At 42.5% G+C, this 19,047-nt stretch overlaps 1 protein-coding gene across 2 annotated transcripts; it reads right to left on the bottom strand.

Moving 5' to 3' along the window:
- Window positions 1-6,228: 6,228 nt before the first annotated feature.
- On the bottom strand, window positions 6,229-12,847 carry TFPI2 (tissue factor pathway inhibitor 2). Of its 2 annotated transcripts, none has more exons than XM_054020446.1 (5): window positions 12,628-12,847; window positions 12,076-12,258; window positions 10,674-10,853; window positions 9,261-9,434; window positions 6,229-6,889 (listed from the first exon to the last, which is right to left on the bottom strand). In XM_054020446.1, exons 1-5 carry the CDS (start codon window positions 12,719-12,721, stop codon window positions 6,762-6,764), a joined length of 759 nt encoding a protein of 252 aa, XP_053876421.1. In that variant the 5' UTR covers window positions 12,722-12,847; the 3' UTR covers window positions 6,229-6,761. The 2 variants fall into 2 exon arrangements, with proteins under 2 accessions (XP_053876421.1, XP_053876420.1); XM_054020445.1 differs by having other exon boundaries at window positions 6,229-6,892; window positions 12,628-12,846.
- Between the last annotated feature and the right edge of the window lie 6,200 nt (window positions 12,848-19,047).

Raw genomic sequence — 19,047 nt, 5'->3', positions numbered from 1 at the left:
CATACATGATGCCAGCACTACACCTGGCTTCATACTTTGGGACCAAATGCTCTACAAGTGCAAATAAGCACAGCTCCATTGATGCCATGATGTTTCACTCATTTGCACCAACAGAATATTTGGTTCCTCATGTCTAACAAATTATTGCTCTGTAATCTACATGAAAATGCTGAGCATTTCTTCCAGATCCTCAGCTGGTGTAAATGACCATAGTCCAACTGAAATCAATAGAAAGGATTTCACACATACTCCATTTCATTCTGGAAAAACTGCTAATTTAGGACTTCTTCTTGTGCTCCTTACTCAGGTGAAATTACTATTGAAATCAAAAATGAAATAAATGGAAGCTTTGCTTGTGAAATCAGTGCAGGATTGAGCCCATTTCTGAAGAAAATGTACACACTTAGTCTTATGCATGTTCTTCTTTTGACACTTAAAATTCTATATAAGAGCTGAAAAAGATGAAATTGTTACACTTAGGACACGATCCACATTATTACAAGAGTCTACTAGAATTCTCTGAGTGTTACAGCAAAACAGTGGATGAAGGAGAACCAGCTAATATAATATTTTTGAACTTTTACAACGTTTTTAATAAAGACCATCATGAGAAACTAGTAAGGAAAATAAATTGTGGGTTAAAAACTGAATAAGACAGAGAGAACAAAGGCCTTCTTTGTACTAGAGCAGTGGTTCTCAACCAGCGGTCCAGGGCCCCCTGGGGGGCTGCAAGCAGGTTTCAGGGGTTCCGTTAAGCAGGGCCAGCATTAGAGTTGCTGGGGCCCAGGATAGAAAGCCAAAGCCCCACTGCATGGTGTAGTAACAGGAGGCCCTGAGATATAAACCTTGGTATCAGAGGCCTGGTATGAGGCCTAAGGCCTGAACTAAAGTAATGGTCAAGACTTTGCTAACATAAAGCAAAGTTAAGCTGTGAGCCAGAGGCAGGCCCTGCTCACAGAAGCTGGCAAGGAAAGGGCTGATGCTGCAAAAAGAGACATACCTAAAAGGTACTGGACACCAGATATCAGAACATACACTATACTGGAACATTCCACAGATAACATGGAACAGGCCGACCCATCCCAATGACAGGGGCAAAGGGGTAAAATGATGGATAGAGTTGTTTTGATCGAACCAACATGTACAAGGTGAGAGGCGGCACCTTACTATGTAGAGGGGTTGTACCTTGCTACATAGAGGGGTTGCACCTCAATATGTCAGGAGTGATGCGTAACTTGTTTGTACCTGCGTATAAGAATGTATCCCTGGGGTGGTGTCTTTGTCCGGCCATGGGGACAGTGGAAAGTCCCGCCACTGAGCCGGGTCCTTGCCAAGAAGCACTTTCTCGTAGTATGCCCCATAGACTAAGTAATCTGCGGGGAACTGTAATTGTGTCTGAGATCGCAATAAACCTGGCCGAGGTGCCTTTGTACCTTACTAGACTGTGGTTATTGGGGGTTCTCGTCGGGTTTGCTGTGTCAGCTATCTGTGCAGAGCTGGGGCAGCACACAGAGGGAACACACACACGCAGCTGAGTGAGATCAACAGGAGAAAGCAGAGCACCACACCGGTAGCATCTGACAACACTGACTGAAGCTCGGGGCCCTGAGCCCTGCCACCTGTGGCTGAAGCCGAAGCCTGAGCAACTTAGCTTTGTGATGCCCCCTGTGGCATGGGGCCATGGGCAATTGCCCTGCTTGATACCTTCTACTACCAGCCCTGGCTTTTATATGCAGAAAACCAGTTGTGGCACAGGTGGGTCATGGAGTTTTTATAGCATGTCAGGGGGCCTCAGAAAGAAAAAGGTTGAGTACCCCGTACTAGAGATTAGCTAATATCAACAACTTGTGACCAGCTGTTAGGGTAGCTACACTGGTGTAAGCCCCTGTTAGCTCAGAAAGCAGCAATTTGCATCAGAGACGCTTACCTATGGTTGAAAAGAAGCCAAGCTTCACTGCTGTAAATCACTGCTTTCCTTCTCTGTCTTCCACCTACACCTGTTGCTGGCCACCAATTACTAAAATCAGGCTTCATCCCCAGTATGGCCATAATGCAGAAATAAATGGCTAATTTTCAACATCGCAAAAGGTTAACTGTGGACAATCCAGGGATCAGTTCTAGGACCAGTAGATAATACAGAATTATGTAGGTTAGTCAAGACTACTGAAGACTGGGAGAACTTCTAGAGGAGCCTAGGAAAACTAGGCAAATAGACATCACAGTGGCAAATGAAATTCATATTGACAAATAGAAGGTAATGCACATTGGAATGAATAGTTTGAACAACTAATGGACATTAATGGGGTCTAAATTAACTTCGCAATTCAGGGCAAAGAGTTAGGGGCCATGATAAATGATGTGCAGCAGTGGCCAAAAACAGCAAACAAAAAGTTAGGGGAAATAAATCATCATAGAAAACATTAATATCCTTATGACCTTATATAAATTAATATATTTAATAATTTAATATTTAATATTCACCTGGAATATTGTTTTCAGTTTTAGTCATCCTATATAAAAGAAAAGGAGGGAGGGATAGCTCAGTGGTTTGAGCATTGGCCTACTAAACCCAGGGTTGTGAGTTCAATCCTTGAAGGGGCCACTTAGGGATCTGGGGCAAAATCAGTACTTGGTCCTGCTAGTGAAGGCAGGGGGCTGGACTTAATGACCTTTCAAGGTCCCTTCCAGTTCTAGGAGATAGGATATCTCCATATATTATATTAAATTGCAGAAATAAAAAGAGTACAGTGATGGCCAACCAAGATTGTTAGTGGCCCATAAAATCTACCTCATGAGGTGAGATTTAAAAGATAGGATTGTTAGTTCACAAAGGAGACACAGAATAGGGGATCTGATAAAGACATAGAAAATAATAATAATAATGGCATAGAGAAGGTGTAGGGACTAGGCCATGGGCAGTCAGACTTAATGGTTAGAATCAGATCCAGAGGTAGGAGTGAAACCAAGGACCAGATCTAGAGACAGAATCAGGAGCAAGGAGCTGGAGTGAGGCAGGAACCAGGAACAGACAGAGGCAGGGCTTGGGAAATAAGCACCTACACATGGACTATAGTAGCAGCCAGCCAGCAACTCACCTAGTTGCTCAGACAAATTCTTGTGCCTCTTTCTGGTTTAAGAAGTGCATCCCAGTCAATTGGTGGGACTGGATATCTCAACCTATCAGGAGCTTTGTGGGCAGGGCCCTTTGGGAGCTAGAGCTTTGCTGAACCACTGAAGAAGGGGGTGGGGGGAGGGAGGCACAGTCTAAGCACTGCCTGGGAACCCATGATCCCCACAGAAGGTAGATTGAATGCTCTTATTTACTCTCTTGTACCATAAGAGCAGGATAGCCACTTAAACTGATAGGCAATTAATTTAAAATAAATACAATTATTTTTGAACAATGCACAATTAACCTGTGGAACTCACTGGCTCTAGATAGAACTAAATCTAGACATTAGCAGGATTCAGAAATGGTTTAAGCATTTAATAAGAAAAACATTCAGTGTTAGATTAGATTTTTTTTTTTTTTTTTTTTTTAAATAAAAGGATAGAAACCCTAGGCCTGCCTCATGGCATAAGCCAACCAGTAAGGACCCGATTTTTAAAGATGTAGTAAGGTACCTAGTGGAATTTTCAAAAGCACCTTGGCATCTAATTTCCATTGAGACCAAAGTGCCCAAGTTTAAGTTATGACAACCTCCTCATAGCTACCCTATGGACAGCAACATTGCCAGGAATCTCCACAGTGTAGTGTTGTGCAGCTCTCTCCTGACCCTCCTTCCTTCCTCCAGTCACACCCCTACCCCAGGGCTTGTCAGGAGATCTTCAGAAGGCAGACTTGTGGCTCAGTGCCTGAGCATGGGGAATCCTCCCACAGTGGGATACACAGATTCTTGGGGCCCTTTCTGCCACTGTAGCTTCTACCCTGTGTTGAGGGGCTAGAGTGGGGGATAAGGATTTCATCCGGAGTGTCTAAGTTATGTGATATAGTGATTATTCTTATTAATGAATATTGTGGATCTATATGATACACTCAAACGTAGTAGGAAAGGAGCCTGAAACATAAGCCCTTGTATCAGAGAGCCGGTATGAGGCAGAATCTGCTCACAGAATTTGGCAAAAACAGGGCTGATATTGCAAAAATACACATTTTTAAGAAGTGCTAAGCACAAAGTACTTACACAAACACATTCCAATATTAAGTGGTACCAAAACCTTCTGATATTAAGGATGGTACAAAAACATTTCCCAAGAACAACATGAACACACTAACCCCTCCTAAAAGGGAAGGTCAGGCTGACAGTATGTAATAAAAATGTTTTAATTAAACCAACATGTACAAGATGGTGGGTAATAACTAGATACATTGTGGGCAGTAACTAATTATGTCAGAGGCAGTATGAACTTATTTGTATGCAGGTATAAAGTTGTGTCTCAGAGTGAGTATATTTGTCCAGCTGAGGGGGAATGGAAAGTCCCACCATTCACTGAGCTGTGTTCATTGTCACAGGCATACATGTCTTAGTATCCTCGGAGTCTGCCACATGCTATTACCACGCTTTGTCAACAATAAACCTAGCCTGGTGCCTTAATGAATCTTGTGGTCATTGGGCAGTTTGCTTGGGGCTGCTGTGCTGGCTATCTGCGCAGAGCTGGGGATGGACGGACAGACGGACGGACACCCCCCCCCCCCCCCAACCAACCACAATAAGCACCTTGCAAAATTTCCACTGGACTTGAGTGGCAGCCAAACTAGCCCATAATTGTGCTTGAAAAGTTGGTTTAATCAGACAGAAGTTTAGTAAAAAAATAAATATAGAGCTTTGCCCATGCATTAGAAAGTTAGCAAATAGTCATCCAAGATTCAGTATTAAAGAAAATAACGTTCAGCACAGATAGAGTAACAAATGAAATACTTTTGGGGTCAAAAACCAGGGACTTAGGGGTTTAATCCCCAGAGAGAGAGAGATCAGGTGTGTTGTGTTTATTTAAACAGAGACCATGAGTTCAGGAACCCCCCCCCCCCCCCCCCACACACACACACACACACACCCCTCACTTGTTTGAAATCAGCAGTGTTGCTATTCTTGGTTTAGAACACCTGTTATGCATTTTAACTCAGGTCAAGAATACCCAGAGCAGAAGTGATATTTATATAAGAGCATGGAGACTACAAAATACATATTTAGAGAGTGTGCCAGGATAAGTGCCACAAAAGGATTGGAACTGCGGTGCTGCTTTTTCAGCACCAAGATTCTGAACAGAGATGTCTGAGACAACATTAGCTATGCCCAAGCAAGTGGTTTTCTGAAAAGAGCCACACATAGGGCAACATCAGACAAAAGACCCAACAAACAGATATTGAACTTATCCAACCACCTTTTTCTGGCCAATCCCCTATGGCCAGCTGAGATACACAAACTATAGGGAATGAATGACTGATGTAGTCTGCAGGCCTTGTTCACAGAGAATTTAACAGATTAAACCCTAGAGCCATGTTTGACATATTTAGTTTGGCTACACACATTTACAGATCTATACAGGGATACTTAATAGCATTAAGACAAAAACAGCTTTCTATGTTTTTTTTTTTTAAAAAAAAAACTTTATTAATGAGTTTCCAATAAAAAAGTCAATTATAACTGAAAAAAAAAAAATCAGAATTTGTACATGGATCTTGTAAAACAATACACAAAAGAATGCATTATAGCATGTCTGCCAGCACCCTAACATGAGTATTACAGTAGTGACACAAAACAGGAACAATGGGAGATGTTACAGAAGCTCCCATTTTTCTATGCTCCAACAGTCCCCCTTGTAAATATGAAGGGCCAGAGCATCTGGAATAATCTGGTTTAGCTCCAATCGAAGTCAACGGCAATATTCCAGTTTAGGATCTGACCCGGAGTTTGCGGCAATACCAGGTATTGGGGTGGGAGGTGGAATGCAGTTACTACATCTTCATTTCAAATACTTATGTAGTTTATTACTTGCCTTCCGTTAAAACAAGAAGTTGTCCAAGAGACCTCATGCCCAATTTCCTTTTGCAGGATGAGCCAGGTTTGATCTTACATTATTTTCCACATTACCAAAGCTAGGAAAGACTTGGGTGGGGTGGGGTGGGGTGGGGTGGGGGGGAGGAGGGAGGGAAAAAAAAAAAAAAAAATCAAGGCTTCCTTTCACTGAAGTTGAATTTTTTTTTTTTGTTTTTTTTTTTTTTTTAAATTGAACCAGGCTCTAGTCTCCTTTGCCACATTAATATAATTACCACTATTCTGATTCTTCTACTTAAAACATGACTCCCTTTAAGGGATAGACTGTTTAAATGATAATGACAAAAGAATATGCAAGAGAAGGATATTTATACACAGTCTTGGAAGGCTCTGCTGATGTTCAGTTTAGTAAATAAATAATGCTAAAAACATTAAGGGTAGGGCTCTAGCTTGGTGTACACCTTAGTTAAACCAACAGATGAAGGGTACTTCAAGCTTCACAGGATTGGGACTGTAAAATCATTTTCCAAAAACAGTAGCAATATTTCTCAGTAAAAACATGGAAATTCAAATTTGGTTTTTAAGCAAAAATAGTGTTGCAGAGAACCAAACAAATCAATTCACATTACTAATAATAGCTGCTTCTAATGTAAAAAAACAGGTCAAAGAGACTAGTTCTCAGACAGAACTAGTTTGAGGAATAAAATTGTGTACACACACACACACACACACACTCTAAAAATATATTGTAGGAGGCTCTCTAAGTCAAAGTAGTGCATTTAACATTGATGGGCTCTTCAGATTTAAGACATTGATTAGATTTTTTTCCTGTAGTTTTCTCATAGTCTTGGGAAGTTTATTTCTTGACTTTTTGAAACTTGATTTCTTACTCCCTGCTAAGACAATAAAAGAAGTGGAGTTAGGAAAAATAGTCTGACAGTGTCATTCTACCTCACTTATTTTTTCCATAATGTTTATTAGAACACTCACACTGATCGCAACAGAGGTTACAGATTATTTTCCATTATATCTTCCTGTTTACGCACGTTCTAACCTTTCCAAAACACATTCAACTTTGAGGCTGAAATTTTCCCTTGACTGTACTTAAGAACCAGTATGGAAAAAAAAAAAAAAAAAAAAAAAAAAAAAAGTTACACTTTCCCCATTATAATATTTTTTCTAACCACATTTCTTTTGAAAAGCATAAAGCAAACAGAGCCAAAGTTTAAAAGTTAACTGCTGCTTTTGCCAAGTTACAAAAAAATGGTTTTGATTTAATACAAAGTTCAAACATTTGAAAACTGCATACTGACTGTGTACAGTCATGTTATTTTTGTTAATTCAGAGCACAATAAAGGCCAGACCCATATCCCATTAGGGGTTTTTCCATTGACTTCAGTGGGCTTTGGGTCATGCACTGAAAAGGCATATGTGAGCAGAGCTTGGGAAATGTGCACTTCTCCAAAAGTGATCGAGAGACTTTGCCTAGTGCTTCTTTTTAAAATTTGCATCCATATGCCCAAAGGCCAGTCCTCAGCTCCTTTGCTTCTCTCCCAAATCTTCAGTTTTTAGGAGGGTTTTTATTGTTGAAATTAATCAGATACTTTATTCAAACAAACCAAACACACACCACTGCTTGAAGTGCCCTAAGGTCATTGATCAGTTTGAAGAGCAGATACATACTTATTCAAAGGAAAGAAAAACAAACAACAACAAGGCGGCAGAAGAGTTGCCTGGGGGAGCAGAATGTGCTTAAGCTGCCTAAAAGTTGCCCATAATAGCACTCTCCCAGTGCTGAATCCCTTTCAGCTGGCCAGTGTCTAGGGAGTCTTAAAGTACAGTTTGCTGAAGAAGCTGGTTTGCTTCTCTTAGGCTTTGCCAACTAGTGCCTGTGTGTTCTATTTCTTTATTCCTCCTCCCCCGCGCCCCCCCTCCCCCCCCCCCCCCCCACACACACACTTTTTAAAAAAGAATCCTATAGCATTAATGCAACATTGCAGGCGCCAACGAGCTCTCAAAGTTAAAGCTGAATGTTCAACCTTATCCTTATCTTTTTGTGCATCTGCATCATGATGCTGTCTTACTTTGTGGTCATGTTATTTTGCATAATAAAATACAGTTTAGATAACCATATCATGTGATTAAAGCCCATATCATGATGCACAAAAAGGCAATGTTGCACGGTCAGCCTTGGGGTCCAATCCTACACATACTACCATGAAAAATGTTTACCACAGTAAGTAGTCCTACTGACTTCATCTTTACTTCACTATTCGTGGAGTGAAATCTTAGCCCCATTGCAGTCAGTGGCAAAACTACCATTGATTAGAATGAGGCTTGAATTTCACTCCATGATGCTTATAAGATCAGATCATTACCTCCCACATTTCCTGATACTGAGTCCTTGACTGCACAACCTACATGTTGCATAAACAGTCCTGTTGGTATTAAGTGTTCTAAACAGTTAAAAAAAAAAAAAAAAAAAAAAAAGTCACCTTAGAGTTTACTTTTGTTTTCAACAAATAAATAGTAACCCATGTAAACCCTAGATCCATCTTTAGATCTTCCCATTGATATCAATGATCAGCTATTGACAGGCTATAGCCTAACTGATTGGTGAAAGAAGTTCTAGTTGGTGAACACTTTAGGGTCAGCATATAGTATAATGCTACTATAGTATGGTGCTTTATTTTCAGCTCTGAAAAATTTACATATAAAATTAATGAAGCAAAATGGGAAGTATTAAAACCAGGGATAACACATATGTACACAATTTTCTAGTTAAAGTGTCCATGGTGGGGAGACCCATTAGTGTTCTTACAAGTTTCAATCAGGGTGAATATTGGGTCCTTTTGTGACCTTTGCAAGAAGCTGGGAAATGTGCAACAGGGGATGGATCACTTGATGATTACCTGTTCTGTTCATTCCCTCTAGGGCACTTGACATTGGCCACTGTTGGAAGGCAGGATACTGGGTTAGATGGACCTGTGGTCTGACCCAGTATGGCTGTTCTTATTTAACCATTTAGGGTTCACCTCCTATTTACTTTACTCAAGTTATTAGTCTCATTGACTTCTAGGGGACTATTCTTATAAGGAAAGCAGGTTATGGCCCCCTGTGTCAGTTTTACCAGCTGCACACTGGTGATAATACTGACCCCCAACTGTTGGGGGTGTAATGTTTGTAAAGTGTGCTGAGAAAGAGCAGCTTTGTACAAATGCTAGTTAGTGTGTACGTTTTAAACAGTAAAAATAAAAATCTTACCTTTCTTGCAGATACTGTAACAATCTTTTTCGTTAACAAAATTATTGGCGTTTCCACCGCAACCTGTATAGCTGAACTCTTCACATGATTGACTCTTTGAGTTGTAGTAATAGCGGGTCACAGAAGCTGAACACGATCCTTCATCTTTTGGGCTATAGCATAATGAGGGGCCAGCTTAAAAGAAAAAGAAATCACTGTAATCTTCAGTAGATTTGACTTGTTGCATGTCAAACAAAACTTGGGGCAATACTGCACCAAATTACCACTGACTCAGTAGGACAGGCTCCTTACGTTCCCATCAGTAAACCATATACTCATCTCAGATACCATATAAAGAGCCCTCACACAATCACGCTGCATGTGAGATTCAGCAGTTCATTGTAGATAGTGCTGTGTAGCTGATAAATATGAATAATTTGGAGCCACTTGCTGATTTCTTACACATTTATATAGGAATGACTTCAATAGGACTACTTCTGTGAGTAAGGAAGGCATAGTTTTGCCCTTAAGCCATTCAATGATTTGAGAAGTACAACTAAATAAATAGTTTTTTTTATACAAGTTAAAAGAATCGGATTAGTTTTTTTTCTTATCAGAATTGTGTCTTTGTTACTGTTGATATTTGCCCATTCTTTAAATGTGCAAGAGAAACTAAACTTTTCACCCGTGAAAGAGTTGCCAATTCTGCCATGAGCCAAAACTAATGAAGGTGTCATGATGCATGTTATGATGGCTGCTTATTCATCTAATGATAGTTTTATGCATCTGGTATACATTTGAGGTTCTGCTACAAATCTTAGATAGTTACTGTAAGCAGGTAACTATCTTTCCCTTTGAACATGAGACAACAAAGAGTCACAACTCCCAATAAAAGTTCTTTGCCTTCTGAGATCAAATGAGTGCTGAAAGCAAATAACCTGGCTGTGTCTCTGACGTCTTTAATTTTAAGGCAGCACTCTGTCCCTGAACTTCAGGCACCATCCACCTAAAGCCCAGCAACCACTGTGTTATACTGAACTGCGGCAACACAGGCACACACAACCAAATTTTGCCCTCATTTACACCCCTACAATCCCTCAGAAGTCGAGGGGTTGTCTGGGTATAATTGTTGGGCAGGATTCAGGTTGTAATACAATATTTTTACATTGGTGGTTTTGTCCTTTACGTAACAGGCAGTGGAGGTTGAGGATTCCTGAAAGTGTGTAGTCAAAATTGACATGCACAGATATGCTCAGAAACACATTATAGCAATGAGCAAATACTGTTTAAAGTCTGATAGAGGCAAAGCCTACTTTAAAGGTGTCTTCATAGGTAAAAAGAAAAACAACATTTGTATTGATAAACGCCATCTTTTTATTGATAGCACATTAAAAAAAATAAGTTATTTTAGTAGAATGTTGGAGTAATCATTACTTTTCTGAGGCAAACAGTAGTCCACACAAGAATCTTCATCTTGGAAGTGGTTATCATTTCCATAGCATCCACCATAGATAAATTTCTCACACTTCATTGAACTCAGGTTGAAGGAATATCTTTTTAGGTAACCTCTACATGGTCCTGGATCAGCCTCCAGCCTGCATATTTTGGGCACTTCTATAATAAAGAGCATTTAAACATCAAAGCACAGTTAAGCTAAACTTTATTACATCTTTTCTCACTTGTTTTCCACTGGCAAAGATACTTCTCAACTTATTTAAGTTCTGCTGATATGCTTAAGAGATATACAATTGATTGTTAAAATACAACATTAGACTGAGCATCTTAAATGCATTAGGGATAGACCATGATGAGCTCCAAAAAGAAGCCAGGCAAATACAATCCATCTTAGTCCTTTCATCGGTGGAGTGATTTTATTGGTTTAGCCAATAAAGCCCTAAGAAGCCTCCATTCAGTGGGAGTTTTATCCTAGCTAGGGTTGTAGGATCAACCCTAGTACTACCAGTACTGCTACAGGCAAAATGATAAATCCAGGAGAAAAAACAGTTGGCAAAATCCACTGAGTAAGGAAACCTTCATCTGCTCCCAGAAGTTTCTTGGTGTGGATATTTGTGAAGGCATCACACCTGAAAGCTACTAGCTAGGGTATCATTTTGGCTCATGTGATAGGCATATACACCTGTACCCAAATATAACATGACCCGATATAACAGGAATTCGGATACAACACAGTAAAGCAGCACTCCAGAGGGGCGGGGCTCCGAACTCTGGCGGATCAAAGCAGGTTCGATATAACGCGGTTTCACCTAGAACGCAGTAAGATTTTTTTGCTCCCGAGGACAGCGTTATATTGAGCTAGAGGTTTATATGCAAACTACAACTTTTATTAAGTTTTATTGTAGCTGGAAGGAAATACTTTTTAAAAATAGAATTTGGGGGTCTACGCCTTCAATTGATGAAGCAGCAAAATGTTGATAGAATGCAACCTTCCCCAGAAGTTCAAGGATGCTTTTAGACTAGGTAATGAGTACCCACAGGCATGGCTGCAGAGCATAGTAAAAGTTTTAGGAGGGAAACCCTGCAAGAGAGCCATAGAAACGTTAGTGAAAAACAACAAGATGGAGCTTTCTGACCTTACTGAGCGAATAGGCTCCTAAGCTTATCTTTACAGAAAGCATACACATCAGAAGGACTAAGGAGCTATTCTGATGTGCTGGGGGGATAAGAGAAGCGATCAGTAGTCTGTTTCGCTTAATGCAAACCTGAGCAGCGAACTATTAACCAACAGCACAGGATAACCAAGATGTCCCAGGATGCCCAAGCCAATTCTGGGGTGAGGACCCCTATGTCTGAATAAAGGGAGAGAGAAAGGACTTACTCCGGATCATCCAGCAGCTTTTCTCACAGCTTTCCAAGCTTCGGAAGTTGTTGGCATTGCCCTCGCAGCCCCCGTAAGTGAACTCTTGGCATGTCTGAGTGTACCTGTTGTAGTACCACCTCGGGATGAGAGCCCGGCAGGGACCTTCCTCTGGGGGCAGCAGGCAGACCTCTTGGTTTGGGGCTGTAAAGAGAGACAAGCGCTTTCGGGGTCAGTCACCAGGCAGGGAGGCAACAGGCCAGGGCAGTTTCCACGTGGCCGGCTTTCAGCCTTAGCAGAAAGAGGGGAGGGAAGACGCTAGGAGAAGTTTACAAGGCAGGAGGAAGCGGAGGGTGAGCTTGGCCCCAGCATGCTGAATATAAAACTCCTGGGGGGCTTGGCGGCGGGAGCCAGCCCACGGGAGAGACAGAGCTTGGAGCTAGCGCAAGAAGCGTCACCGGATAAAACCGGGATGGAGGGAGCCACAGTGGTTTGTCCAAGGACTAAACGCACCCAGGAAAGCCGCGCTGAGCCGAACCCCCTCCCGCAGCTTGCCGGGAGCTCCGCTGTTACCTGCGAGCGCCCGGGGAGCGCCCAGAACCTGCTCCAACAGCAGCAGCAGCGAGCCCAGCGCTAGGCAGCTCCAGAAGCTGGCAGACAAGTTCATTGCCTTTGCCTACAGTAGAGCCAAGCCCGGGATGTAGACGCGGAACCAAGGCCGAGACGCTCCTGCTGCAGGGGAACCGATCGGGAGAGCGAGCCGACGCTTGTCTTCCCCTGCTCCATCTCCCGGTCCCTTATATCCGCCGCGATCACCTCCTCCCGCGGGGCCGCAGAGCGTGGGTGTGGCGCGCAGCCTGAGTCACGCCTATTTACAAGGGCGGCGATTCGAACAGCCCATTCACACCGCTTGGGAGCGCGTCACGCTGGCTCCGCAGCCAGGTTCCATCGGGTCATGGGCAGTTCCCAGTAGAGTAACTTCGGGGAAGGTCCGTTTGCTCACGGCCCTGCAGAACATCTAGGAGGGAAAGTGGGGGAGAGGAGGATATAATAGAAAAGCATTAAAAATTGCTCGAGTGAGCCAAGAGTATCATATCAGGGAGTCATGAGAGTGAGGAATGCTTTAAACTTCCTCAGCAATGATGTAAGGCAAGATTGCCCCATTGTCACCTGTATGTATCAATCATAAATCAGGCTATGCAATAATCAAACCTACTTCTGGGGAGAAGGAAGGTTTCTGACTTGTCCTGCTGATCACGGTCATATCAAACGATACTGACCCCTCCTTTCTTACCTTTCCTTTTCAGCTAGTGGGTGCCTCTTCAAGTGTTAGTCATTGTTTCATTTGACAGGTTTCAGAGTGGTAGCGGTGTTAGTCTGTATCAGCAAAAACAACAAGGAGTTCTTGACAAACATAGAAACTTCAGTGGATTTTCAAAAAGCATGCAACAAAGTTCCACGTCAAAAATTAATGTCTGAGGAATCATGGAATGAGTAATAAAATAGGATGCTAGATAGAAAGTTAGTTGAAAAGCAGGAGTCAAAGGGTAATAAACTTCTCAAGCTTGGAAGCTCTATAAAAAGAGTAGCTTGGGGTCAGTTTGAGGACCACACTTGTTTTAAAATATGCACTACACAAAGGAGGCCACTGGAAAAAAAAAAAAAGAACGAGGAGTCCTTGTGGCACTTTAGAGACTAACAAATGTATTTGGACATAAGCTTTCATGGGCTAGAACCTACTTCATCAGATACATGGAGTGGAAAATACAGTAGCAGATATATATATACACATAATACATGAAAAGATGGGAGTTGCCTTACCAAGTGGGGGGTCAGTCTAACGAGACAATTCAATTAACAGTAGAATATCAAGGGAGGAAAAATCACTTTTGTAGTGGTAATGAGGGTGGCCCATTTCAAACAGTTGACAAGAAGGTGTGAGTAACAGTAGGGGGAAATTAGTTTTTGTAATGACCATCCATTCCCTGTCTTTATTCAGGCCTAATTTGATGGTGTCCAGTTTTCAAATTAATTCCAGTTCTGCAGTTTCACATTGGAGTCTGTTTTTGAAGTTTTTTTGTTGAACAATTGCCACTTTTAAGGCTATTATTGAGTGACTGGGGAGACTGAAGCGTTCTGCTGGTTTTTGAATGTTGTAATTCCTGATGTCAGATTTGTGTCCATTTATTCTTTAGCATAGAGACTATCCGGTTTGGCCAGTGTACATGGCAGAGGGGCATTGCTGGCACATGATGGTATATATCACATTGGAAGATGTGCAGGTGAGTGAGCCCCTGATGGTGTGGCTGATGTAGTTAGGTCCTATGGTGGTGTCCCTTGAATAGATATGCGGACAGAGTTGGCACTGGGGTTTGTTACAGGGATTGGTTCCTGGATTAGTGTTTTTGTTGTGTGGTGTGTAGTTGCTGGTGTGGTGTGCAGTTGTTTCACGTTGGGGGCCTGTCTCCCAAGGTCTATGAGAGTGAGGGATCATCCTTCAGGATAGGTTATAGATCCTTGATGATGTGCTGGAGAGGCTGTAGGTGATGGCTAGTGGTGTTCTGTTACTTTGTTTTTTGTAGTAGGTGATTTCTGGGTACCCTTCTGGCTCTGTCAATCTGTTTCTTCACTTCACCAGGTGGATTTTGTAGTTTTAAAAATGCTTGATAGAAATTCTGTAGGTATTTATCTCTGTCCGAGGGATTGGAGCAAATGCAGTTGTATCTCAGAGCTTGGCTGTAGACAATGGATCCTGTGATGTGGTCTGGATGAAAGAAGAAGAATAAAATCTTAGGTAAAAATAACTCTATCCCCTGATCTTCCTCTGTTGTCCTCCCTCCTTCTTATTGTCATCCTGACTATACTGTGTCTACCTGAGATGGCTAGATCCTTGGAGCAAGAAGGACTTGTCATTTTTATTTATTTGCAAAATGTCATGTAAACCTACAGTCTGCATAAATAAAATATATACAAATAAAGAGGTACCTTTGATGTATTTTAATAATCAACTTTTCTGCAGTGGAGGATATGCAAGCTAAAGCTAATACAGGAAATTTTCCAGAAAGTGGAAAAAGCAAAGAAGAGAAAAAAATTCACAGTGTTGTTCATATTGACCCACAAACCACCTTGTTTGTAGAGCGCTCTCCCTATATTTCTTTCCTGTATTTCTATCATCCATCTGCATTCTCTCTTTACAATATATCCTTTAGATTTTATATCTATGCTAACACATATTTATAATCAGATTGCTAAAGAAAAAATGAATGGCTTAGTGACACAGACCAAACTACCTAAATACAATCTGAGCTGTTACCACAAGGACACAGCTGTCATGTTTAGTAATCCTGTTATTGAGACAGTTAATAACAGATGTCCTGGGTTTTAGTTAGTGTTATTAGTAGCATCAGATGTAAAGAAACTTGTCTCCCTGAAGTGCAAACATACCTTTTCCATTTCTTGCAAAGTCAAAATGTCATTTTTCTAATATTAACAAAGTCTCAACTGACTTAAATGTGACTAGACTGATGTTCTTTAGAATGCACCATATTTGGTTAGAATTGAAAAAAATTCTAATCCTTTAAACAAACAGCAGAATGAATGCACTCACTTCCACCATCTCTCACACACACATAAACCATTGTTTAATTTAAACCTATCATTTTTGCAGTGCAGTGCAAAATTTAGTCAACTGTGCTTTCAGTTCAACAAGACAATAGATTTCAAATGTAGACCTGTTCTTAATAAGAAAGAAGACACTCATAAAATCACCACACAAATGGGCCTTTGCCTTAGGGTGTTATGTGATAACATGCACAGTTGCAGATGCTGAAATCTTGCTTTTTCATGTTATTCCACTGAGAATTAGGAAGTGTTGTTTACTCCTCATAACAAAAGAACTAGGGGTCACCAAGTGAAATTAATAGGCAGCAGGTTTAAAACAAACAAAAGGAAGTATTTCTTCACACAACACACAGTCAACCTGTGGAACTCTTGGCCAGATGATGTTGTGAAAGCCAAGACTAACAGGGTTCAAAAAAGAACTAGATAAATCCATGGAGGATAAGTCCATCAATGGCTATTAGCCAGGATGGAGTCCCTAGCCTCTGTTTGCCAGAAGCCGGGAATGGATCACTTGATGATTACCTGTTCTGTTCATTCCATTAGGGGAACCTGGCATTGGCACTGTCAGAAGACAGGATACTGGGCTAGATGGACCTTTTGTCTGACCAGTATGGCCATTCTTATGACCTCAATAGAACTAGTCATATGCATAAAGTGAGTAAGATTTGCCTCCATTATTGGAGTCATTTGGGGCGATAGAGTGGCAAGAACCATAGCTTTCCTAAATAGGAGTCACATTTGACATACCCATAAAGATAAGATGCTACGAAAGTGTTCACTAAGTCCTCTACCAATGTGATCCTAATGCACATTTGCTTTTTACCTGTCACTCTAAAGCAGGGATTGGCAACCTTTCAGAAGTGGTGTGCCGAGTCTTCATTTATTCACTCTAATTTAAGGTTTTGCGTGCCAGTAATACATTTTAACATTTTTAGAAGGTCTCTTTCTACAAGTCTATAATATATAACTAAACTATTGTTGTGTGTAAAGTAAATAAGGTTTTTAAAATGTTTAAGAAGCTTCACTTAAAATTAAATTAAAATACAGAGCTCCCCAGACCGGTAGCCAGGACCCAGGTAGTGTGAGTGCCACTGAAAATCAGTTTGTGTGCTGCCTTCGGCACGGGTGCCATAGGTTGCCTACCCCTGCTCTAAAGGGTAGATACTAGGGTAGGTAAGCAGAAACTTTGTAAGGTACAAAATGTGGCAGTGGTGATACAAGGAAATAGAAGCACTGAGACACAGGCAGCAGGAGTGGTGCTGGGCAGTGGCAGTGCCTAGTAGTGAAAACCAGGAGCTGGAATTTGATTCTAAAAGCAACAGGTAGGTAAGTGGTGAAAATAAGGGAATGAACAGTGAGAAAGGGAATTTATTTTAGTAGCTACATTCTGGGGAGACGGTTGGTGGACAAGGTAAAAATCAGGTAGGCCAGAGAGGGGAAGGTTGCAGTGGTTGAAGCAGAAGACTGAAGCCTTCAAAAAAAAAAAAAAAAAAAAAAAAATCTTTTTTTTTTTTTTAATAAGAGCTGAAAGAAGTTGCATAGCTGGTAGGGGTTGGGAGAAGGCAAAAGGAAAAACATGACATCACAGTACTGAGCTCTCCTTGTTCCATGTGGTCACTTGTATGGTCAGATGTGTAACCCTAAGGATATAGTAATACAGCCTTATTCAGTGGAATGAGACATGGCTGTCTGACTGTATTAATTATTATATTACAGTAGTAGCCAGAGGTCCCTCAGGATCTAGGATCCATTGTGTTAGACACTGAACAAACACATTGAGACAGTTCATGCCCCACAGAGTGTAGAATCTGAAGAGATGATACAGAAAGTGAGGGTAAGAAATGGTGAAAGTTAGGCACGAGGGAAGACAATTTTCCATCTGTGACTGTCCTCACTCAGGAGTTGGTTGGTAGAGTAGCATTTCCTAGTGGTCAGGGTTTAGGCCCATGCCCTGCAGGGAGCTGTTGGTAGGGGAGCTCCAGCCTTCCCACTCCACCAGGCTGTGACCCAGGGCTCTTTGAGGACTATCAGTAGTCTGACAGCCAGGGAGACTTAAGGCTGCCCTTCCTACAATTGTTTCTGGGTAGGGTGACCAGACAGCAAGTGTGAAAAATCAGGAAGGGGATGGGGGAGCCTATATAAGAAAGAGACCCAAAAATCAGGACTGTCCCTATAAAATCAGGACATCCAGTCACCCTATTCCTGGGTCACCATCTGGGTTTAGGCAGCATGAGGGTTGTCCACTCACTACACAGCATCTTCTGGCAGCTACATATAGCATGTTAGTTCTCTTCCTGGGTGGCAACTGCCTCCTCCTGCAACATGGGCCACTCTCCTGGGGCAGACCAGATCCCCTGCTGGGGTAGTCCAAACAAAGTAGAGGGGGATTAACAAAACTCAGAGTCCACCTGCAGGGGAGAAATGCTTCCTTCTCAGGCTCTCTCTGTAGCAGCTCCTCCCTTCCTCAGGGAGGGACCTTTTGGCAGTTGTCATAGGGAGAGATTCTGCCTTTCTTTCAGCTCTCTTCAGATGACACTGAAGGTCACAGGTCTGCTATCTTCCCTGGTCTGCCCCCTACTTTTTAACTCCTGCTTATAATCAGGTGCAGACTCACCCAGCGGCACCTCTTACTGGTCATCTCAGGAATTAGCTCACCAGTCATCAGAGCACCCTCTGCAGGGCAGGTGTCCCACCTGTCATAGGCCCCCTGTGTCCCTCCCAGACCCCAGTGCCCTTGTCTTGGGTGCTGCCCCCCCCCCCAGCAGTACCTCAGACTCTCTGGGTCTCCCCACCCCCTATTCCCACATCACCTCTGTCATGGCTACTGCCAGTCACCATCTAGCCCCCATGCCCTGGGGCAGACTGCAGTCTATCAGCCAATCATCACAGGCAACAAGGGGTTTGAACTAGTTGCTTTTACCCACCCTCAGGCTGCCCCTCCACAACCCCAACACCTATGTGGGCCTAGGACCAGGCCCTGCAGTCTGGGGAGTTGCTGGCCTAGGGCTTCTCAGCCCCCACAGCCTTTTCCCCACCCCTGCCTCACTCTAGGTCCCCAGGTGAGTTCCTCTCCCCTCCCCGCCCTCACTCTAGTCAGAGTGAGACTCCTGAGCTTCTGGCTGCCCTGGCCTTCTTATAAGGCTGAGTTGCTCAGGTTGGGGCATGGCCCCAGCTGCAGCCACTTCCCCAATCAGCTGGGGTTTTGCTCCCTTCCACAGCCCCAGCCCTCTGCAGGGCTTTTCCAACCCCTTCAGGGCTGGAGCCAGTGTTCACCTTGCTACACAGCTCTAGGGGGGTTGGGCTAACTCTGTATCCACACATGCCACACTCATATCTCCAGACATGATCCTGATTGGCACAGGGCTGGGCTGG

This window comes from Malaclemys terrapin, chromosome 2 (assembly GCF_027887155.1).
Source record: "Malaclemys terrapin pileata isolate rMalTer1 chromosome 2, rMalTer1.hap1, whole genome shotgun sequence".
NCBI lineage: Eukaryota > Metazoa > Chordata > Testudines > Emydidae > Malaclemys > Malaclemys terrapin.
Note: the sequence above shows the minus strand (reverse complement) of the source record. Positions and strands in the feature narration are given on the sequence as shown.

Excerpts from the sequence above, each read along its gene's own strand:
- TFPI2 (XM_054020445.1), bottom strand. The coding sequence starts at position 12,721 with ATGAACTTGTCTGCCAGCTTCTGGAGCTGCCTAGCGCTGGGCTCGCTG. Across the intron at positions 12,259-12,627 it reads CGCTCCCCGGGCGCTCGCAG|CCCCAAACCAAGAGGTCTGC; the intron begins GTAACAGCGGAG and ends CTCTCTTTACAG. Across the intron at positions 6,893-9,260 it reads TTACAGTATCTGCAAGAAAG|CAGGGAGTAAGAAATCAAGT; the intron begins GTAAGATTTTTA and ends TTATTGTCTTAG.